At 41.8% G+C, this 21,950-nt stretch overlaps 1 protein-coding gene and 1 pseudogene across 1 annotated transcript in view; both read right to left on the bottom strand.

Annotated features, from left to right (window-relative positions):
- The window catches only part of esyt2b (extended synaptotagmin-like protein 2b), a 35,494-nt gene extending 30,242 nt beyond the window's left edge, over positions 1–5,252 (bottom strand). Inside the window, exon 1 of the mRNA XM_076290222.1 lies at positions 4,308–5,252. Within this exon, the coding sequence (XP_076146337.1) occupies positions 4,308–4,709 (402 nt within the window). The 5' untranslated portion in view covers positions 4,710–5,252. The remainder of the gene's footprint in view (positions 1–4,307) is intronic.
- An 8,503-nt stretch (positions 5,253–13,755) lies between these two features.
- On the bottom strand, positions 13,756–15,923 carry LOC143131842 (uncharacterized; annotated as a pseudogene).
- Between the last annotated feature and the right edge of the window lie 6,027 nt (positions 15,924–21,950).

Below are 21,950 nucleotides of genomic sequence, written 5' to 3'. Positions count from 1 at the left end.
GGTACAAAATATGACCGCCGCCCAGTCCAGCACATTTTTTCCACAAAAATAAATCACGCTGAAAGGCCTATATGATTCTAACTGTCTCACTAAATTGCATTATCCACACTCAATTCTTGGTATCTGCTAGACAACAAGTACCAAAACATGATTAGTTCATAGATTTCACATGTAAAATTAATTTTATACAACCCCACCTCCATCTTGCCTGTTCATAATTCTGAGAAATTCTTGATTGTTTGTGTTATGTTTATGTTATGTGTGTGGGTGTGTGTGGGTGTGTGTGGGTGGGTGTGTGCGTGCTTGTGTGTGTGCCTGCGTATGTGCCTGTGCATGCAAGCGTACATATGTCTACTGTGTGAGTATGTGTCATACGTATGATTACTGTGAATGTATGTGTGTGTGTGTGTGTGTATCTGTTTGTGCACATGTGTGCACATGAAATGGTTTAACATGACCCCTGGAGGCAAACATACGGAAAAAAATGGTCATCCTAGGCCCTACGGTTCTCGAGATATTCACAGAAAACTGTCTCCGGCCACCTACAGGCCAGTTGGTGTATAGTAACATAAATTAATTTATTGTGTGGCCCCCCATGAACGGAATTCCACAAAACTTGGCGTGCATACAGATGGTGTCATAATGATCCTACACTTCCAATTTCGTGCAGTTTTGACTATGTTAGGTCACAGATACCTTGAATTACAACACCTCATTTTTACTTTTTTGTGTTTAACTAGGTGGCGCTATACATGAAATGAGTGGTTATGGAATGGGTTGACATGGCCCCTTGAGATCAACATACAAAAAAGAAATGGTCCTCCTAAACTCTACGGTTTTCGAGATATTCACAGAAAACTGTGTCTGCCCTACCCTACTTTCGGGGGGTCCAGTCCAGCGGGGGGGCCACAGATCAAAACTAAAAACGATGGTTCCATGCTATCCATGTGGGGTTACATGCCCACCAAGTTTCGTGTACCCAGGTCTTTCAGTGTCCCGGGACTCATTGACAGAAATTTGGGCATGCGAAAAAAATAAAAAAAAATAATAATAATTCTGACTAAACCTATATGACCGCTTCGCTGCGCGGCGGTCATAATAATACAGTGAATGGCCGTGTAATTTTGTAATTTTGAACAGGAGGAAATAAAACAAGGAGAAATCTGGAAGAAAAATGCCTTTCGAGCTTGTACAGACAAAAGAATTCTGTCAGCTGTACAGAATAAAGAAAAAAAAAAAAAAAACTACTGCTCTGATATAATACCCCATTTAGTTTCACAAACCAACATAACAACACATTTCCTCAGCCTGTTTGCCAGATGAGGCAGCAGGGGCTATTTATATGCCTCGCCTTGAGACACTCCTCTGCCTTCCTCGTTGGCCCGCACATGCAGCGAGCCGGTGAGTGGCGGCGAGTCTACTCTGCTGCGTTCTGCCGGGGCTACACAGAAGCCCTTATGACTCACGCTGGATTTATTTCCAAAGCCAAACACACTGGCGGGAGTTATCCTTAGCCAGCGCCTCCGATGCAACATGACAGCGCAGCAGATCCTAGCCCACTGCAACTGCCACGGTTATCGCAGCTGACAGTTTAACAGTCTTCTAGTGCTGAGGCGCAGCCATCGGGGAGCTGGGGTGAAGACATTGGATCAAGGGGGAGGTGTGTGAGGTCTTAAAAATCTAATTAAGACCCCCCCCCCCAACCATCTCTATCTCTCTCTCTCTATCTAGCTATCTATCTATCTATCTGTTTCTAATCTGTCCAATTTCACGTGGTAGTACTGGCAGCTGCATTTAGTGTGAGTAAAGGTAAAGGGGAGTGGAGGTTTAGTAGCCTACAACAGTGGGGAGTAAAAGGTCTGGCAGGTTTTAAAGACCACGTCTACAGACACTTTGAATCTGGCTAGGATTGAAAAAATATCTGGGGATTAGCAGCAAATGTTTATTTATTTACTTATTTATTTATATGCTCTCTGTGTTACTTTAGTTCAAGAGACTGTAGAAGGCAGCAGGTGAAGCACACAGTATCCGAATGCAGGATTTCTGAGGACATTGTATTGCATTATTTTTCTCCATCCATGGCCCGATGAGCACATCTAGCTTTTATGAGTGCAGAGCGGCAGAGAACCGAGTGCCGACGAGAAAAAATTATGACATTTTCAAAGCAGCACCTCTCCCCTTGCCCCCAAAGTGTTTTCCCTTCAAATCTCACCTCAGCTTGACTCCACTACATCCCACTGCAGTTTGCCTGCAAGTTGGCAGTAAATAGTGCTCACTGGATGGCTACACGCTGTGTTCTCTCTAACACGACACATATAATCGGCTGGTCATCTCTAGGGTCAAATCCTGCTCATTACAAACTCAATACGGATAACCTATTGCATTGCATCTGTGAATGGCATGTTCTACCAGAACCTGGCTTGACTACATCTTGTCCATGCAGACTGACCAGGCCATGTTATGAGACTTACTGCATTCCTGAAAAGAGTTCAACCTGAAGTAAATGTCTAGGGTCCAAAATGTGGATATTTAAAGTAAGGTAGCCAATCACAAAAAAAAACGATTGCACTAAAGAATCCCATCACCGCTCCTATCTTGACCACACAGAGCCCACTAACGTGTATTGTTTCACATGTAGTGCTACTGAGTGCTATCGATTCACTCTCAGCAACCGCTCAGTGAATGGAATAGTAGTTTGAATAGGTTGAATAGTGAAAACAAACACCACTCACCATCAATTTAGTTTTTGAGAGTCATACTGACAAGTTTACACAAATATACACACATACACATCTATCACTTTAAGATAAGAGTGCGAGTAGGCTATGTGTTGCTGCATGACTTCAGAATTCAGACCGTATCCATGTCTTGGAACAGTGGGGGCTGGTAATGTGTAAAGGCAGTCTGTGGCTACATTCATGAGGCTCTCTGATTTACTCCCTTCCTCACGCCTGCCAGCTCTCTGATAGAAAGGCCAGTAATGTCATTTACAGGCTAAACCCAATTAAACAATCTCTGAGGAGAACTTCAGCCCGAGTCCATCACCTTCTCGAGTGTGGACTCCTGACCGACCGCTTCCCACTGAACTAACAGGGATGACAGAACATGATGTTCTCAGTGGTTAATGAAAGATCCTAATTGGCACGTTACAAGGACTAGGATACTCAGGAGGGAAAAATATGGAAGGCGTTCAATCAAAAAGGCGCTACCGAGCAATGTGGGAAACATTGGTAAACTCCTACACATTAGTTAGGTCTCCATTAGCTACAGCTGAGATATGAGGCCATGTTGCTGGACAGGTTCCTATCTCAAGCCCATGTTTTACTCCCACATAGAGACATAGGCCTACTGCCTGTCCACCTTCTCTCCCTCTCTCTCTCTTTTTCTGTTTCAGAGGCACAAGCTGCTCTGTCATGAACGGAAATCCAATGAAAATCCCACGCATGATGCAAGCTGACAACACACGGGGTCCATTTGGTCTTCCCATCACCCTCTTCTCCCAACACATATCACAACAAAAGTCAGTTTTTTTGCACTGTGTCTATATGAGGCACAACAGTATGTGGATGGCCCAGCATCATGGCAAAATCTCCATCATGGAAAGTGATTCTGCAGCATGATGGTGCAGAAGATCAACAGATGATGCAGTGTTCTACTTAATTAACTGCCTCCAGCATTTGACTTTTACAATAGCCTACCTCTTTCCCTTGACTTGGCATTAGGACTTTTTTGGACACACTTTGCCTTTATGCATGCTTAAACCTGGGACAGCCTTCCATACATAACCAGTTCTTTCATTTGTCTGATGTCCCTAGAGGTCATCATTGTTTTCAAAATTAGCTTAGCCTTGTGCCACTTCTGATGACAGTTGCATTAAACATCAGTAGAGGACCTCAAACTGTTTCTCTATTGACTTTGGTCATAACACTCACCTCCTATCTATTCTGGATACTGCTTAGATCAGCAGGCTTTTTAGATAATTAGCCAGAAAGATAAGAGGTGATAAACATGCTTAATAACAATGGGAATGGGAGTACAATGAATCATCTTGTCCAGTATTTCTTCTGTGTTGATGAGAAGATTATGCAAATTTAATTAGCCCAAAGGTAAGATCAGATAGTTCATGATCATAGCCAAATGTAATCCTCATCCATATTTTAAAACATTTTAACTAGAGGCATAAACGGAACGTCAGTACAATAGTATTGACCTAGAATTCAACCCAAAATTTACTTGCATACAGTACGTGTTGGCTATAACCGTAGTGAACTCTGACATTGCCAGGCCTGCTGTAGCCAATTTCTCACCCATGATGGCAGCTCTGATGACACCGGGCTCTGCTTGAAAGTTCTCTCCTCTTGGTCAAAGAATGCCAACGCTCTGCTTAGTCTCGAGTTTTTGCTTCCCGCGTTCCTTCTCCAGAAGAAAAATACAGCGAGTCCAATTAAAAGCCAACTGAAACTAAACTCAAAATACCCCAGAACGTATATAGGGAAAATTAACATAAAAGTTTTCGCGAACTGTCTCCATGTGCTAACCAAGTCATACGTTGAGGATGCAGGCTCGTTTGTGTAGTGCTCCGGTGGAGCGGGGTTTGGCTTGGAGTGTGCGGGGCTGTCCGGTACGCTCTGCCCGCTGTCTTTTGGCCCTGCGGAACCTGCCGGGTGTGAATGAGCTCCTCGTACTGCCGTCATGTTCTCTTCTGTCATGTCAAGCCAAGGAGGATGAGCGTCCCTCGTCTTTGGTGCCGTGAATCCAGTTGAGTTAAAATTCCCTTTAAGTTTGACAGCGATTCAAAGGGGATGCTCGAACTGTCACCGAGTGTAGCCTAGTTTAGATAGGCAATACGACGTTGACATAACGTTACACTAGTTCGCCTTGCCATGCTATTGTAGCAATACACAAACCCACGCTTATATTATGAGAAAATCACACTCTACCGATCCTCATCTCCAAATCCCGAAAGTTGGTGTCCCCATATTTGGTGCTATCTCAGGTTAAGTCTCTCACGCCCTGTTCCATTTTGAGGAGAACATCAGCTATTTAATCTTCTCCGTTTTGAATACAATGCATATCCTTTCTATTGACAATTGTCGTTTTGGACTTTCTTCACATATCTTTCGTTGACACCAATTCCGTTCGTCTCAAACGCTACCAGTCCATCGCGTCACCTTCAGTCCTTCAGACTGCGCGAGACCCTTTTAACTATCGACACATCCGCGTTGATTTGGGACACGCGCTCTCCCTCTGCACGTTCCTGTGTCCAGGGTGAAATCATTCGTCCACCATGCACACTCAGTTGAATAGGTGTACACATACACAGGCTGAGACCAGCGCGAAATCGCCATCCAGTGGTGGCAGGTTGCAAGTACAAAAGTCACAAGAAAGCATGATTTATTTAGCGTTATTTTGGTTTTTATATTTTTGTAAAGGAGTGAGAAATGCTGAACGTGCCTCGTGTTCTGGATACTTCCAGTCTTTGCTGTGAGTTGGAATAATGTCTGTCTAAATCAGTGTGTTCCAGCAGAAACCCATTCAGCCTACTGACAAATAAAGTAATAATTCTCTTGAGTTTATTTGGCATAGGCTCCACATGCAGCCTCTGCTGGGTAAGACAGTGTGTGTGTGTGTTTGTGTGTTGTCATGAATCCTGTAGCAGGGTGGATTTATTCACAACTCGTGCTTACTCATGCTAGTCCTTACCTTTTTAGTTTTTCTTTCATTTTTATTTCATCAATATGCATTGCCTTCCCAGGAAGATGATACAGCCTGGGTCATGGCTTTTCTGTGGCTTAACTAACCCATGATATAAAAGCAGGGGTGGACAGTAACTAAGTACATTTACTTGATTACTGTACTTAAGTATGATTTTTGAGTAGGCCTATCTGTACTTTAGCCTACTTGATATTTTTGGAAACTTGTGACTTTTACTCCACTACATTTGAAAGACAAATACTGTACTTTTGACTCCAGGTTTGAAATATGAGCATGAAGTAATCATTACTTTGACCACATTTGAGGTCTTTTTTTTTCAATAGTCCAATTTGAACTTGCCTGAGGTAATGATGGTGACAATAGATTCTTCATCAGAACATCCTCATGTAGCCTGGGAGAACTACACAAATCTATTTGCAATAGATTCTTCATCAGAACATCCTCCGCCTGGGAGAACTACACAAACCTGTTTGCAATAGATTCTTCATCAGAACATCCTCCATAGCCTGGGAGAACTACACAAACCTGTTTGCAATAGATTCTTCATCAGAACATCCTCCATAGCCGGGGAGAACTACACAAACCTGTTTGCAATTGAGACTTGAAAAGTGGTCTGGTGTTAAAGCGATGGTTCGGAGTAATTTCACCCTAGGGTCCTTTGCACCATGACCCCGAGCTAAACACCCTCCCAGAACCTGTTTTCCCTTGAAGACCCAATGAGAAGACCTGTTTTGATTGCTTTGTTCTGTGGGAATTCCAAACCAATGTCCTTGACTGAGTACCTGGGTGCTCTTATAAATGAGCTGAGGATGTTGGCAGATGGATTTGTAATAGGTGGGAAGAAGTGTTTTCTTAAAGTCGGTTCAGTTATGTGTGATGCTCCAGCCAGAGCTTACATTAAAGCCATCAAGTCTCACACAGGGTATTCCGGGTGCGATAAATGCACTCAGGTATTTACATCAGTCATCGCATTACTTTCCCTGATATGTATGCTGCCCGTAGGACTGATGAGCTTTTCAAGGCTGGTAGTGATGAGGACCATCATGTAGGACACTCACCCCTCACAGAATTGGACTTTGGCATGGTCAGTGGTTTCCCCCACGACTACATGCATTTGGTTTGTCTCGGTGTGGTTCGTAAGCTGTTTGACTTGTGGATGGGGACTGCTGGACCTCTACGCTGCCGCATTTCCGCTAGACAGTCCAGTCTTATCTCAGAGAAACTGCTCAGTTTGAAGCCTTATGTGTCTGCAGAGTTTGCAAGAAAGCCAAGGGAACTAAAAGAAAGATTAAGGTGGAAAGCAACTGAACTCAGGCAGTTTTTACTGTACACGGGTCCAGTTGTTTTAAAGAATGTTTTAGCTGCGGAGGTGTATGAAAATTTCATGCTGTTGTCAGTTGCCATACATATTTTGGCAAGCCCCTTGTTATGTCATGTAATGAATGACTTTGCCGGATCTTTACTGTGCACATTTGTGGAGCATTTCCAAAAATGATATGGTGCCGAGTTTGTTGTCTACAACATTCATGGCTTAGTCCATCTCAATGAAGACGTGAAGATTCATGGTCATTTAGACCTCATATCTGGGTTTCCTTTTGAAAATTACTTGGGTAAATTGAAGAAAATGATCAGGAAACCTCACAGTCCTTTGGCCCAGGTAATTAGACGTGTGTCGGAAATGACCAGCATCAGTGCTGAGACATTAGAGAAGCATACATTTACAGCAAGGGGGGAACACCAAGAGGGGCCTGTGCTTCTATACCCTACTGCAAAGCAATTTAAACATGTTTTGTATGATGGTGTTGTGATGAAAACGTCACATGGTGACAACTGCTTCAGGATCAACAATGACATTGTCTTAGTTCAAAATATACTTTTATTTGAAGAGGTCTATTATGTAGTGTATCGGGCATACAGCAAAAATGAGATTTTCTTTACTTATCCACTAAATTCCTCTGAATTGGGCATCCTAGTTGTTTCAAATCTGTCACCAGACCTTCAATGTGCAAGGCTGGACAGAAATGTAAAAAAATATGTCAGGCTTCCACGTGAGGTTGAGGACAACTTTGTTGTTTTCCCTCTTTTACATCTTGAATGATCTGTTAAATTCTATCTATCTTTTCTATCTTTTCTATCTATCTATATAAAAATAAAGTTACAGTTTCAGTTACGTGGTTTACATGGTTCAGTTACATGATTACACGGTTTTACCTAAAAAGACATGCCAAAAAGCTTTGTTTGTTGATAGAGGCCCTGAAATGCTGAGAGGTGGTTGTAAATTATTGTTTTCTGTGGCTGCTACTCTTATTGCTGTCTGAGCCTCACCGAGTGAACAGTTTCCATAGTTGATAAAGATGTAGCTTGTCAGCAAACTCTCCAAAGTGCAGTGGTAGGATTTTGATCAGTCAAAGCCTCCTGAGTCTCTTCAAGAAGTTGTCAATGTGCAAGACTTGGTCCCACCACGTTATGTTAGTATACATTTTACACATTAGGTTGGTGTTAATTGTTGTGATGTTATTTACTTCCTATAGAAATCATAAAATGTTTTTTCCGTCATTACAGGAAACTATGTATCACATTGTCAGCTTTGATGATTTTGATGAGGTTAAGGTGGTGCCAGCGACCTGGGTCAATGGGGGAGTCTGTCGGTGGCCCCCTTATAAAGGAGAAGGGTTGCAGAGGGCCATCAAGAACTTTCAGGAGCCAGACAACACCTGGGCCCTGTATAATGTCCGTGTGCTATACACAGGTGAGTGAGTGAATAGAAGTTATAAACTGATCACTATTAAAAGATCAGTGACATAATGTTAAAATTGAGTTCTGTTTTAAACAGATAATTATCACGAGGCGAGGAAAAGGTTGCCACTCGCAGAGCAACAGACTGATCTTCAGTCAGAGGCAGAGATTGATGCTGGACGACCCCAAAAAAGAAAAATCAAGTAAGAAGTTCACAAAACTAAAGTGCTTTTGTTTTTTTGCAAATTGTCTCCCCTTTATTACATTATTTTTTAATTATATTACCGGTATATTTTATTATGACAATAGTTTCTATTTTTTAAATTGTTGACTGGTGAATACTATGCCAAAACAAATATGTGACCCTGCAAGGCGAAACCAGACGCTTTGGTAAAATTTACAAAATTAAGTCCAGAAGAGGAGAAAATCACCTTTTCAAGTAAATTGTCATGAGCAATAGTGTGAAGGCACAGCTACTATTAGCCTTACGGTAGCGTGACTTTGAAGCGAATTTCTGACTATGTCCAGTTTCATCAACCGAGTGAGTGTCTTTTTCTGCCCCCTAGTGTACCTGTGACGGTCATAAGGTGTCACTAAAGAATATAATTAATGTATTTCGGGGGAAGGGGAGAGGAAGTTCTGTGTACACAGATTGTGTATAGGCCTACTTTTAAAATGCGCTACGTCAATGGAAAACTTCTCCTGGTCCGTAAAATGACTCCAGGATATTTCTAAAAGTTCGTGCTTTTGACCGTTCGTGCCCTGAAAGGCAAGTCTTTCACATTCATGTTCGGTTACATCTGCCACGAACGATAGAGAGCTGACACATTGAGTAACGAGTAATGAGCCAATTTTAGCTCTACCGTAAAACCTTATAGCGGCATGGACAAAGGGAATGACTGCTAATGTGTTGAATCTTCACCTAAATAAAGTCAGTGTTTAACAGTCAAAACGTATGTTTATCCATGAAATTTGTTAACAATATGAAAGTGTAGACTGTATGTGGAATTATGCGAAAACGTGAAATAGCACTGTGCGCAAAGCGAGTGGTTTCGCCTTGCAGGGTCACATATCCACTTTCTCTATTATTGTGGTGTTTTTCTTGTGTATTTGTCTCCAAAGGCGGAATCGGCACTTCGATGTATATGAGAGTGACGATGAAGAGGTGGCACCCAAGAGGAGCATGCTACCAAAGCCCCCTCAGATACCATCACCATCACGTTTCCGGCGATACATTATCAGCAAAGATTGTTAAGGCGGAGCAAGATACTTCATCAGGAGCCACTTCCGGGAACCTGGATCGCACGAGGGGGGGGTAAAAATCCCCCTTTATGCAGAGCAGAGGCAGCGACTGCTCCATTGAAGTCTATGGGCATAGCTCAGAATTTTACCACATATGCTAAGGTCTTAGTTCTATAGAGTTAGGAATGTGAATTTCGGGCACGTTTTCATGATCCTCAAACCCTTGTGAACATTTCAGGTACATTTTTAGCATTTTTGAGCATTCCAGTCTGGAGAAAATCGACTTTATATCAGGTGTGCGCCGGTTATTTATGCCGCTGCTGTTGGCGGTTTGCAACGTACGCTCATCAATACGTCATCGACACGCCTCTTTATGCAGACAGGATTTGATCCCCATTTCGCGCCCATAGACATGAACTACGACGAAGTATCTTGCTCCGCCTTAACAATCTTTGTTATCAGTCCACAATCGGACCAAGTGGGGTTCTCGGAGATTGGAAACAACGAGATCTCAAATAACCATGTAATAAAAGTTCACTCAGTTTCAGTTCTTGATATTATAAGTACATTTAGACCTAGGTTTAATGAGAAATAAATGTTGGATGTTTAAATGAGTTAAATGTAAAGATTCAAAGCATTAGCCTATGTTAAGTGAATATTTTTTTACCATTTCTAGCATGTAACAACCCTTGGGTCAACATTGCGCCAGGCCATTGATGCAGTTAATTTAACTGAGGTAGCCAATGGTGAAGTTGACACAGGGCCAGCTTTAAACCAGGGCCAGATTAGGGAGGTTCAAGCAGCTCCAGAGGCCCCAAGACAACGCCTGAAAAATTCATCTGTCTGTGGACAACTATGTGGATGAATTATTGTATTGCATTGTATTGTTGAATTATTGGAGGCTTCGATAGATAGATAGATAGATAGATAGATAGAGACACTAATTTTCTGCAGTATTGTTGAATTATTGGAGGCTTCGATAGATAGATAGATAGATAGATAGATAGATAGATAGATAGATAGATAGATAGATAGATAGATAGATAGATAGATAGATAGATAGATAGATAGATAGATAGATAGATAGATAGATACACTAATTTTCTGCTTTCTTGTTGAAAATGCTTTACAGCTTTGCTGCATGACATGCTGGTGAAGCAGGAAATAATAATTCAGCAGCAGAAAAATATAGTCAGGATGGTGCAGGATCTACATGCCGCCTTTGCCTCTGCTACCGACGGCTCCATTGTTACACAGTGTACACTAGGCACAGTGCTTATTTTCCATTGAAGGGCCTAGATGATTTAATGGTTCTGGAAAGAGACCTTCAGTCTGTTCTGGAACTGAAGAAGGATTTAGTGAGTTGTTATATTTCATAGAGACAGAGTAAGACAGGTTAATGTAATTGTAGTTGATTTGAAAATCAATGTGGATAATTCTCTACTTTCAGACTCTTTTGCTTGGACTAGCAGGGGGTGCCACCTTACGAGAAACTGTTTGGAGGGTTTTACAAAGGGTCTTCACCAATGAATTTTCCCAGAAGGTCACATGGAGGGGGTTGAGTGGAAAGGTGGCCTTTGAAAAACAACTTCTGAAAACAGTAGTGATAGGTTGGTTTCACCATTTCATTACTTTTTTTCTCTCTTGCCTAATCCTCTATTACAAAAGTTGTTGTATTTGGAAGAATGGTTACAAGCGGTCATTCATTCCATCAGCCGTGACCATCCTTAACAAAGAACTGGCCATAGTCAGATAAATATGTGGTTAGGCACTTTATGTATTTTACTCATTATTATTTATATCTTCTAACTCTTCTCTGGAGCAAACTGGACTGATTTCATAGTTTTTACCTATATATTATGTTTATCTATTTATTGTGCATAGTGCTGTCTGTGATGTGTGTGTGTGTGCTTCTTGTATGTCTTTATGCCACCTTCAAAGACAATTTTCCATTTTATGTAAGTTTTATGGACATTAAAGAAGTCCAAGTCTAAGTAATTTACGCTTCCAAGGTTACTTCTGCATTTAGTAATTATGTTTGTTTGTTTTGTCTTTGTTTATGCTTTACTATTAGATGCAGTAAGGAGAAACCCTGTGTGCTCTGCTGCTACTGAGGCTGAAATTGAAACTACTATTAAAAAGTGGTTTTACTGGGCTGGGGATAGAGATGGAGGCAGGAAGAGGCGCCTTCACTCACCCAGCAACCCAGCCACCCAGACACAAGGCACCCAGAAAGGCAAGGCAAGGCACCCAGCTACATATCCACCAGCTACTCAGTTGCCCAGCTACCCAGCTACCCAGCCACCAGCTGCCCAGCACCCAGCTACCCAGCTACCCAGTTGCACAGCTACCCAGCCATCCAGCACCCAGCCATCCAGCACCGGGCTACCTAGCTACCCAGCCACCAGCTGCCCAGCTACCCAGCTGCACAGCTACCCAGCCATCCAGCACCCAGCTACCCAGCCATCCAGCACCCAGCCACCCAGCACCGGGCTACCTAGCCTCCCAGCTGCCAGCTACCCAACCACCATCTGCCCAGCTGCTCACCCAGCCTATCAGCCACCCAGCTACCCAACACCCGTCCAGCCATCCAGCCACCCAGCCGCTTAGCACCCTAGCCACAAGGCACCCAGCCATCCAGCACCCAACCGCCCAGCTACCCAGCCACAAGGCACCCAGCCATCCAACACCCCAGCACCCAGCCACAAGGCGCCCACCCAGCCATCCAGCACCCGAGCCACCCTTCCCAACCGCCCAGCACCCAGCCATCCAGCACCCCAGCCATCCAGCACCCAAAACATATAATAAAGTATAATGAAATGTATTTCATTTTCCTGTGTTTTTTTTACAGATACAGACACATAATTTAAGTATATAGTGTATTAAGTATATAGTGAACCTAGTATTAAGTATATAGTGAACCTAGACTATAACCATTAAATTACCAGCAATAAAGTCATAATTACCAGCAATAAAGTCATACAGACAGCTGAATAAGTTAAATAAACACATAATATGCATCATTTCTATGTAAAAGCAAACATGTGGCACAATTATGGCTCAATTATGGTATCATTTAGGGTCAGTTATGGCTACATTTTGGCTGGATTATGGGGATTTAGGATTCTTTTTGGGACTTTTAAGGCTATAGTTTGGAAATCCAAAATTGGCTTTGGGTGAGCTTTGGCCTACTTTTGGCATGCCAAATTTGGGCCATTTAGGGCCCATACATCCACCCAGAGCTTTACCAAAATGGCAAGCCAGTTTTGGGCCAAATCTGAGCCATACTAATTTTGCTAATAGGCTACGGCTTCGTGTTTTCCCCTTACAGTGTGACACGGTGGCATATTTCCCAACATTACCTTATCCATTCATTGGTAGGCTACATTTTTAAATAGTGAAAACACCGTTATACACCGAAAACACCGGGGATACATTTTTTTAAAGGAAAATTCCGGTTTTTAGCACTTTAAGGCCCTTTTCTGGTTTGTTTTGGATGAACTAGAGTGGTGGACACCGACATTTTGACGATTGGTCCTGTCTCGACTTTTCTGACTCATTTTGAGTCGCCTTTGACTTCTCAGGGTGGCTGGCAATGGGCATACTGTAGTAGGCTACTCAAACATGTCCTAAAACAACTCTTAACGTTCGTTTTCAAAACTGTGCAACTCACCGAGTGGTTAGTGGTGTTCGTTGATTATTAAAAGCAAATATATCGGCGCAATATATCCAGCCGTCTTATTTGCTAGGCCTATTGTGGAACTATTTATTCAGACAACCGCGTATAAACTTCTGCTCAATATTTGAACCTGAAGCATAGACGGTGGCGCAGTAATATCAACGTGCAATGAGTCTTCCAACAGAAATCAATGGGATTTTACAAAATGCCAAATAAAAGACGACAGAAACTGTATTTCGCTACGCTACTTGTTTTGGAACATCAACAAACACCACTAACACAATGTTGAGACAGACAATTCATGCTATTTCACGGAGAATGGGCTTCTGTAAATTTGTAAGACAAACACATAGGCTACTTTAAGGATCTTGTTGGCATGCTTCTTATACTGGGATGTAGGTCAAAATATCAAACGTTTTCAGACGTTGTATAGAACGCTCCACATGAATCCTTGCACTGGCAACAAGTCTGCACTGTGAACTGTCCATTGACAAGGAACGTTCGGATGTTCAGTGAAACTCCCTCAGGCAAAATGTCACGAATAGTGAATCCCTTATCTGCCATCACCGTATCACCTGGTTCTAACTGTTGGAGTACTCCGCAGTCAGCTGTTATCACCTTGTCCGAGGTACTTCCACCATATAGGTCACTGACGAAAGTAATAACTCCATTGGGAGCCACGCCAATCAGAGCTTTAAGTGTGCTGCGTCCTTTGTAATGACTGTACAGATGACTCTGGGTGTCCAGTCTTTCTGTGACAGCCACTTCAGTGCAGTCAAGCACAATCCGACACTCAGGAAATGACTGGAAGCAATCTGGCAGGGATGTTTGGTTCTTGACTCTGGAGGGGATGTTGTTTTCCATCATGCCGACATACAAAATGTCATACAGTGCACTGCTGATGGTGGTGAAGATGTTTGTGACTGTTGCACGTGAAAGTAATTGTGGTGAATAATTACTTAATATTAATCTTAGACTGGCAAACTTCAGTCAAGTTTATTCTGTTACAAGCAGAGAGGGTACAAAAAAAATGGTCTCAAGGGCACAAGGCCATGGCCTCTGTTGGATCACCCTCTCTCTCTCAGTTCTCCATGTTCTAAATCTAAATCTGACAAACATTGCAGTTTAGTTACTTTTAAATGCTTTAAACAAAGAAGAAAATGGCGCCAAAACAAGCCCACATGATTGGTTCTCCAGTTGGCATCAGACACACCTACTCACACCCACTTCACACCTATCTGAATAGCATGAGGAGAGATATCTTATATATCAGAAATATCACTTATAGAATCTTCAAAACATTCTCACAATCAAATCACTACAATCCTTGTACTGAGACTATCACAATGATACCAGACATGAATACATTTACATTTCATGACACATGGATACATTATATCAAGGTAACATCCTTTGTCCTGTATACCTGATAGCCCTTGAACCACTACATTAGCATTTGATTGGGGGAGGGGAGGGTGTCTTTGTTTTAAACCAAGAAGGGCCACATGGCAATTAAATTATTAATAATTTTAACCGTAAAATTATTGCTATCACACGGCAGCAATTGAACCTTGTTGCAAGGTCTAGGATGCCACAATTCAGTCAGAGCTTCATCAAAGTCAGGAGTAGCTGATCGATAAGGGGCATAATTTGTACATTCCAATCGAAATGATACTGGAGATCAAATTTGGAGAGAAGGGCTTCCAAAAAGAGGACAGGCAACATCTGGCAAGCCAGTGTAGTAATTGACTTTGTCAGGGTGGGAGGATGAAAATGTTTGTTTTTGTTTTTCCAATTCTCGTTTCAGTTGGTCAATTTCTTTTCTCAGCAATTTCAATTTCAAGCACCACAACACTTGAAGTACCAGGGGTCTGTGTAGCAACGTCAAGGTGGTTTGGGCCTGGTCCAGCTGTTCCTTCTTCCTCCACGCTCGCAGGGACCATTCCTTTTTTTCGTTTGGTGGGGATATGGTCGGGGAAAGCCTTTCCGTTGTTCCATGCAAACCGTGTTGGCCCAGCTGCTTTGCCATCAGGAAAATGCCACCCACAGACCCTGGAGTTGTAGTTCAGGGTGAACTTGTCACGCCTACAAAAATAATAAAAAAGCGGCAATTAACATCTTACATCTCAGGCTCCCTCCAACTTGCAGAACCAACTTATATTATCAGATGTGTTGTTTAGCTAGGTCTACTAGTCAAAGTCAGTCTCACTTCAAAGTATAACGATTTCCTATGCAGCACAGACACTGGCTGTCTTCCTTAGCATACAGTACGCAACATTACTGGTAGCAGTTCTAACAATAACCTTAAAAACACTTCGAAGTGCTGACAAAACAACTTGCAATAGCTAGTAGTAGCTGCTACCTAGCTAGTAACGTTAGGCGAGCTAGTAACCTCTAGCCTGTTATTATTGTTCATCATTTGAGATCCAACTTACCGTATCAACTTCAGCCATCTCTTCTTCTCTTTTTCGTCGAGGGGAAATCGGTAATACGATATAGTTTTGTTGACGTTGTTTCTGTTGTTGCAACACGGGACACAGCACTGCACCATTTTACTGCCGTTGTAGCCCAGTTTGACAGAACACCATAACCGTTAGAATATTAGCAAATGGACACGGAAGTGGCTTTTTGGATATGATGACGTAGTGCCTAGCCATGCCCATAGAGTGTCCCAGTGACTTCCGTTTTACTTCCGCTACAAGGGATCTATCTTTCAAAAAAATATGAACGGGAGTTAATGGAGAGATAACAATTATTTTTGGTCCAGTTTGAATTGTGCCACGAATTTCACATATGGTGTGTGTGAATTTAAAAGATAATTTTTCACATCAAGAAAGTACTGTTGTTCGATAGACTTCAAAAGTTATGTTGGTTTTGTGCGAATCCGCTCAGTGGACTACATCTCTCGTCTCGAACGATGTACGTCACCAACGTAATGAAACGATAAGATTAGCTGTTATGCTAGTTAACGGTTGCATCATGCTGCCTGCTATGTCACTTAACAGTATCTAATGTACAATCTATGGACGAATACAACTTACCTGATGTGTTTAATCCTCTGACTCATGGTATTTTCATCGGCAAGGAAAGCCCAATTAAGACCTGTTGCTGGTATGCTTGTAGTGTGGCTGTGAATGAGCTAACGTCACTAGCGCGACTGATGGGTTTGTAGTCGTTGAAATTACGATCTTTCACAATGTTGTAATTCAATAGTTACACTCTAAAAAATGATGGGTTAAAAATAACCCAAATATAACCCAGCCGCTGGTTAACTATTGGACCAACACCACATTGAGTTATCCTAACCCAATGGTCTGGGTACATTATTAAACCCAGCAGATTGGGTATGATTCTAACCCAAAACGCTGGGTTATATCAACACAACATTAGTTAAATTGGCACAATAGACTGGGTAAAGGTAACCAATGTGCTGGGTTATAACTATATACATGTTGAGTAAAATTCACACAGTATATTGGGTATAGATTCAACCCAAACCACTGGGTTATATCAACAGAACTGCTAGTTAAAATTACCAGTTGTCGGGTTTTCCAAACCCAGTATTTGGGTTGCATTGAGAAAAAATGGCAACAGATAGCCATGCAATGAAATAAAACAGTTAGACAGAATTATTTATTTGACAGTTTACTTTATTTTTGAACGGATAGCCTACTCTAAAAGCAGCATCAGCATGTGATAAGTTACTTCCATGAAGACAGCTAGATTCCACGGTCCATTTGGGGGTCAGCCCTGTCAATCAAAGAAAGAAAAAGAGTGAATTAATCACTGCTATTTACAGAACCATTATCAGTGAATGATGTTGACAAACATTAAAAATCCCCCAGGAGACAAAATATTAGCGCAACACACTCGGAAACCATGACCACCTCAAGCAGTTGTTTAACAGCAGACTGACAAACGTTACGTTCAGTAATGTTAACGTTAGTGGCAGTGATAGTTCTACCGTTAGCTAGCTGCTAGCTCATGTTAGCACATTCAGTTCGTGAAATCCAAGTTGTGTGTAACATTAATGTTACCACCAAAAACCACCCAGTAAGTTACATGGCTATAATATGAAGCTACCATGAATGCATTCATATGTTGTTTGGCGTGATGATTACCGTAAGTGTGAAGAGACTACTTCGACTGTATAGCCTACATTAGCTGACACACATGCTGCACTACCACGAAGCATTTAAAGCCTGTGTTGCAGGTTAAACACCACTGTTGATTAATGGGTACATAAAGCACTCAATATATGTATATCATTTTAAAAATGTCTCCAAATGGTGTTAAATGCCAGTTTTTGTTGTTTTTATCATTAGCGGGTTTTTTGTACGCAATTCGGTGATGACGTCACTTTGGGGACTACTTGATCTGCGCTTCATTAATTTCAATGCATTTCAATGGACATCGCGGTTACACTTTCAACATAAAGTTTGTATATTTACACTTCGGATTTCGTCACAGCATTTATATCACAGCTACCCTATGATCTACCAATGGTAATAACGGTGCCTGATATCAATTTAGTATTTTTTCTGAATTTCGGGAGGTCTCGTTTTGGAGGGTATATGTTTTACATTCATTCCTATGGGAAACGGTCGCGGTTACACTTTCAACATAAAGTTTGTATATTTACACTTCGAATTTCGTTACAGCATTTATATCACAGCTACCCTATGATCTACCAATGGTAATAACGGTGCCTGATATCAATTTAGTATTTTTTCTGAATTTCGGGAGGTCTCGTTTTAGAGGGTATGTTTTACATTCATTCCTATGGGAAACGGTCCCACCTGTGAGCCACCCCAGTTAGATAATTAGCTTCTAGCCGCCGCCGATTAGGCTGGTCGTGTCTTCAGCATGAATATTTTCGATAACTACTGCTCGTGATTGATTGCCATTGACATCGTCAGGGTACGGCTTACCAAAGAGGGAGAAAATATGGGCAAGTCGCAGTTTTGCAGGTGCTTGTGTGGGCTGTGCCGTCCCGATGGAAACTGTGGTGGAGAGCTGCAGTAACTAGGGAAGCGAGTGCATTTTGGCCGCTGGTCGAGGAGCTCCCCTGTGACCAGCATAATGACATGATCTATCTAGCTATCTATCTGTCTATATACATATCTAGGCTATCTATAGCCTATCTATTTATCTATAATCTGCGCTATCTACTGCTGAACAATCCCTTACTCGTCTCTCTTTACTCCTCTCTCGTTACTCTCAAGGGTCTCAAGGTGGGCTTTGGTCTGTAGTCTCCCCAAGGTGACGTAATGCAATGCATTGTGGGGGAAAGGAGAATCACTTCAAATGCTGTGAAATAGTACCTGCTTTTTCGTATTATATTCCGTTGTGTGATACCCAACAACATCAAATACAATGGATAACAGTTTAAATGTTTATTATCAACAAGCAAATTGTGCAAATTCGTTGGAAAATGAACCCTGCAACACAGCCTTTAATTACAGTAACGTTAGCATACCAACCGTCTGCTAACGTTAACCTAGCCAGCTGTTGGTATGATAATTTTAGTTTGTTTTAAAATTTTGTTTTGTTTCTGTTCAGCAGTTCATACCCAGTGAACACAGAACTATGTTTTTAAGAGTCTGTCCTTGTGTAGATTTAACATTAACATGAGCAGTAATTGTAAGTTAATGTTAGCTAACGTTAGCTGGCTTGAATGACACAATTCTTAACCTGCTTGAGGCAGAACGAAATTGGCAGGCAGAATATCAATTCATATCACGAAGGGTAGCTTCTATCTCCGGGTGGACTTTTAAAATCCTTCTGAATAATAATAAAAAAAGTTAAAAGCAGATACATACCTTCAGAAATCGCCTGATTTCCACTGCATGGTGACAGCTGCTGGACTGCATGGACGGTTGAAAGAATAACGATTTCCCCCGAACTCTAAAATAACTATGCAGCTGTGTTAAAGTTACCCTGGTGCTGGGTAGTGTACTCACGTCAGGTGGGGGAGAGGAGGGGCGCTGTCCTAAATTATCAACCCAACAAGCTGGGTTACAGAAAATAACCCAACATGAGTAAAAACAACCCCACACAATGACCCAACAGTTTTAACCCAGCGTTTGGGTTGAGAAAATAACCCAGCATTTTTTAGAGTGTACGAAACAAACTGCAAATGTCTTTACATGAAAAACTGTCTTTAAAATTGACAAACATCATATGGGTAATTCAAGGCACAAGTCAACCGGGACCAGAAAATAATTTATTTTTCGCCATAGACTGGCGTTCAAAATTTTTTGAAAGATAGGTCCCATGGAGGCAAACGGAAGTGGCGTCACTGGGACACTATATGGTGCATTCAGGGCACTTCGGAATGACAAGGACCGCCCCCATGGCTACTTTGTTTTTCCGACAGCAAGTGTTCCTGTGCTTTGCCGTCGGAATGTGTGACAAACACGGATGCCACTACAAAGGTTAAAACATACACTCACTAATCCTAAACAAACAACTGTATTTGCTTAAAATTTAGTGTAAGATTGTGAAACAAAGATATGCACCTTTAAGTGACAAAAACTGCAAATTCTTAAGTTCACATTAAAACTGTTGGACATGAAAGGCCACATGGACTACAAACGAACTACAACGTGAGGACAAAAGTGATGACGAGCCCCTAACTGGGCAACCCAGTTTCCGACCTCTGACTCACATATTACGTGACGTGAATGATGCGGAATGATGATGTTTTCACTCGGAAAAAGGTTTTTCCGAAGCCCATGAACGCTAGAATATGTTATATTCTGCTCCTTCTCACTCACTCGGGCTACAGAATATGTTAATTCTGCCCAACGGGCAATACTTTTATTAGTTTTCTTGGACACGTACATTCAGTGCATTCACCTCTTGCCCTGTCTCAGGTGTCACACTTTAACAGGTCCGTGGGCAGTGTTGCCACAGTTACCTTGAAAAAGTAATCTGATTACTGATTACTCCTTTAAAAGGTAACCTAGTTACTTTACTGATTACTTGATTTTAAAAGTAACTAAGTTAGATTACAAGTTACTTTATTAGTTACTTTCAGCAGCTGCCGACAACACCCCCACCGCCTTAACATAAAAATGATAACCGGTTTTGCCAATACTCACTATACTGGAAGTGCATTTTAACAGTAATGCCAACAATGTATAGCAGACATCCCAACCTAACCTACTTAGATACTGAAATGCTGATGTTTGTTCAATAATGTCTAGTCAGTACACCAAATAAGGAAGGCCTATTAATAGAAATTGTGATAGTAAAATATGTAGATTTTAGTAGTTTGGCCTTTTCATGTAGCTTTGGCAACTAGCCATCTAGTATAGGCCTGAGTAATATGCAAATTAAATTACACTTGTTAAACTCACCTCAACAAGTCTTTTGCAATCATTTAACCCTCCGTGAGCAATGCTAAAGTCACTGTTACAAACAGTGCAGTGTGCAATACTATCATTATGTTTTACTCTTATGAGACAATTGGGTACACTTTTGTGTAGTCTGATGTGAAATGGGTCTTAAATGTTCCTTTTTGAGGGGCACTGACTCCATGACGCTCCTGTTCCTAGATACACTAACTGAACTGATTAATTAAGTTCGGGAGAAAAGAGATATAAGCCCACCTACACTGAAAACTGATAGGCTGATTTAGCAAAACAGACCAGGATGCTCTCTGTCTTGGATGTGCTTGCAGGCACACACGCACCACTCCTCTCTCTCTCCCTCTCCGTTGTGTGCGCGTTAAACTTAGATGCACACACGATTTGAAGTCCGGTCTGGCTTGCGTGCTCTTGTTCGCTCTAGGTTCCGGGAGATTTTATGTAATTTGCGGGCGTCAGGATATCCATATGTGGGAGACTCCCAAAACTTCGGGAGACTTGGGATGTCTAGCTAGACAGCACTTTGTCGCCAGCACAGAATGTACAACGTACCTTAATGTTGTCATGTTTAGCTCAAACTCAAAATAATGACTGTATAGATAAAACGTGCATCTCTCTCCTCTCTCCATTGTTGCTTACGTTTGTGTCGCTGTGTGGTTTTACACGTGAGTTGTCCTCATGCTGAAAAGGTTGGCATACATGACGTTAATCTCCGAGACAAGAAGAAAGCAAAGAATATATCTTTTTACCAAGGAAAATGACAAAAATAGTAACGCACAGCGATTTAGATAAGTAACTTTAATCTGATTACTGGTTTGTAAATAGTAGCGCGTTAGATTACTCGTTACCGAAAAAAGTGGTCAAAATAGACTAACGCGTTACTATACGCGTTACTAGCATCACTGTCCGTGGGACAACAATTCCTATTGTTACAGGATAGATCATAGGGTGCATCCAGAGCACCTTGGAATGACAAGGACCGCCCCCATGGCTACTTTGTTTTTCCGACAGCAAGTGTTCAAGTGCTTTGCCATCGAATGTGTGACAAACACGGATGCCACAACAAAGGTTAAAACATACACTCACTAATCCTAAACAAACAACTGTATTTGCTTAAAATATAGTGTAAGATGCTCGTGAAAGAAAGATATGCAGCTTTTCAAGTGATAAAAAGGGCAAATTCCCAAGTTCACATTAAAACTGTT

This window comes from Alosa pseudoharengus, unplaced genomic scaffold, assembly GCF_046254945.1.
Source record: "Alosa pseudoharengus isolate Yale_2024_CS ecotype anadromous, Long Island Sound unplaced genomic scaffold, YU_APseudo_1.1 YU_APseudo_1.1_scf_18, whole genome shotgun sequence".
NCBI classification, from domain to species: Eukaryota; Metazoa; Chordata; class Actinopteri; order Clupeiformes; family Clupeidae; genus Alosa; species Alosa pseudoharengus.
Note: the sequence above shows the minus strand (reverse complement) of the source record. Positions and strands in the feature narration are given on the sequence as shown.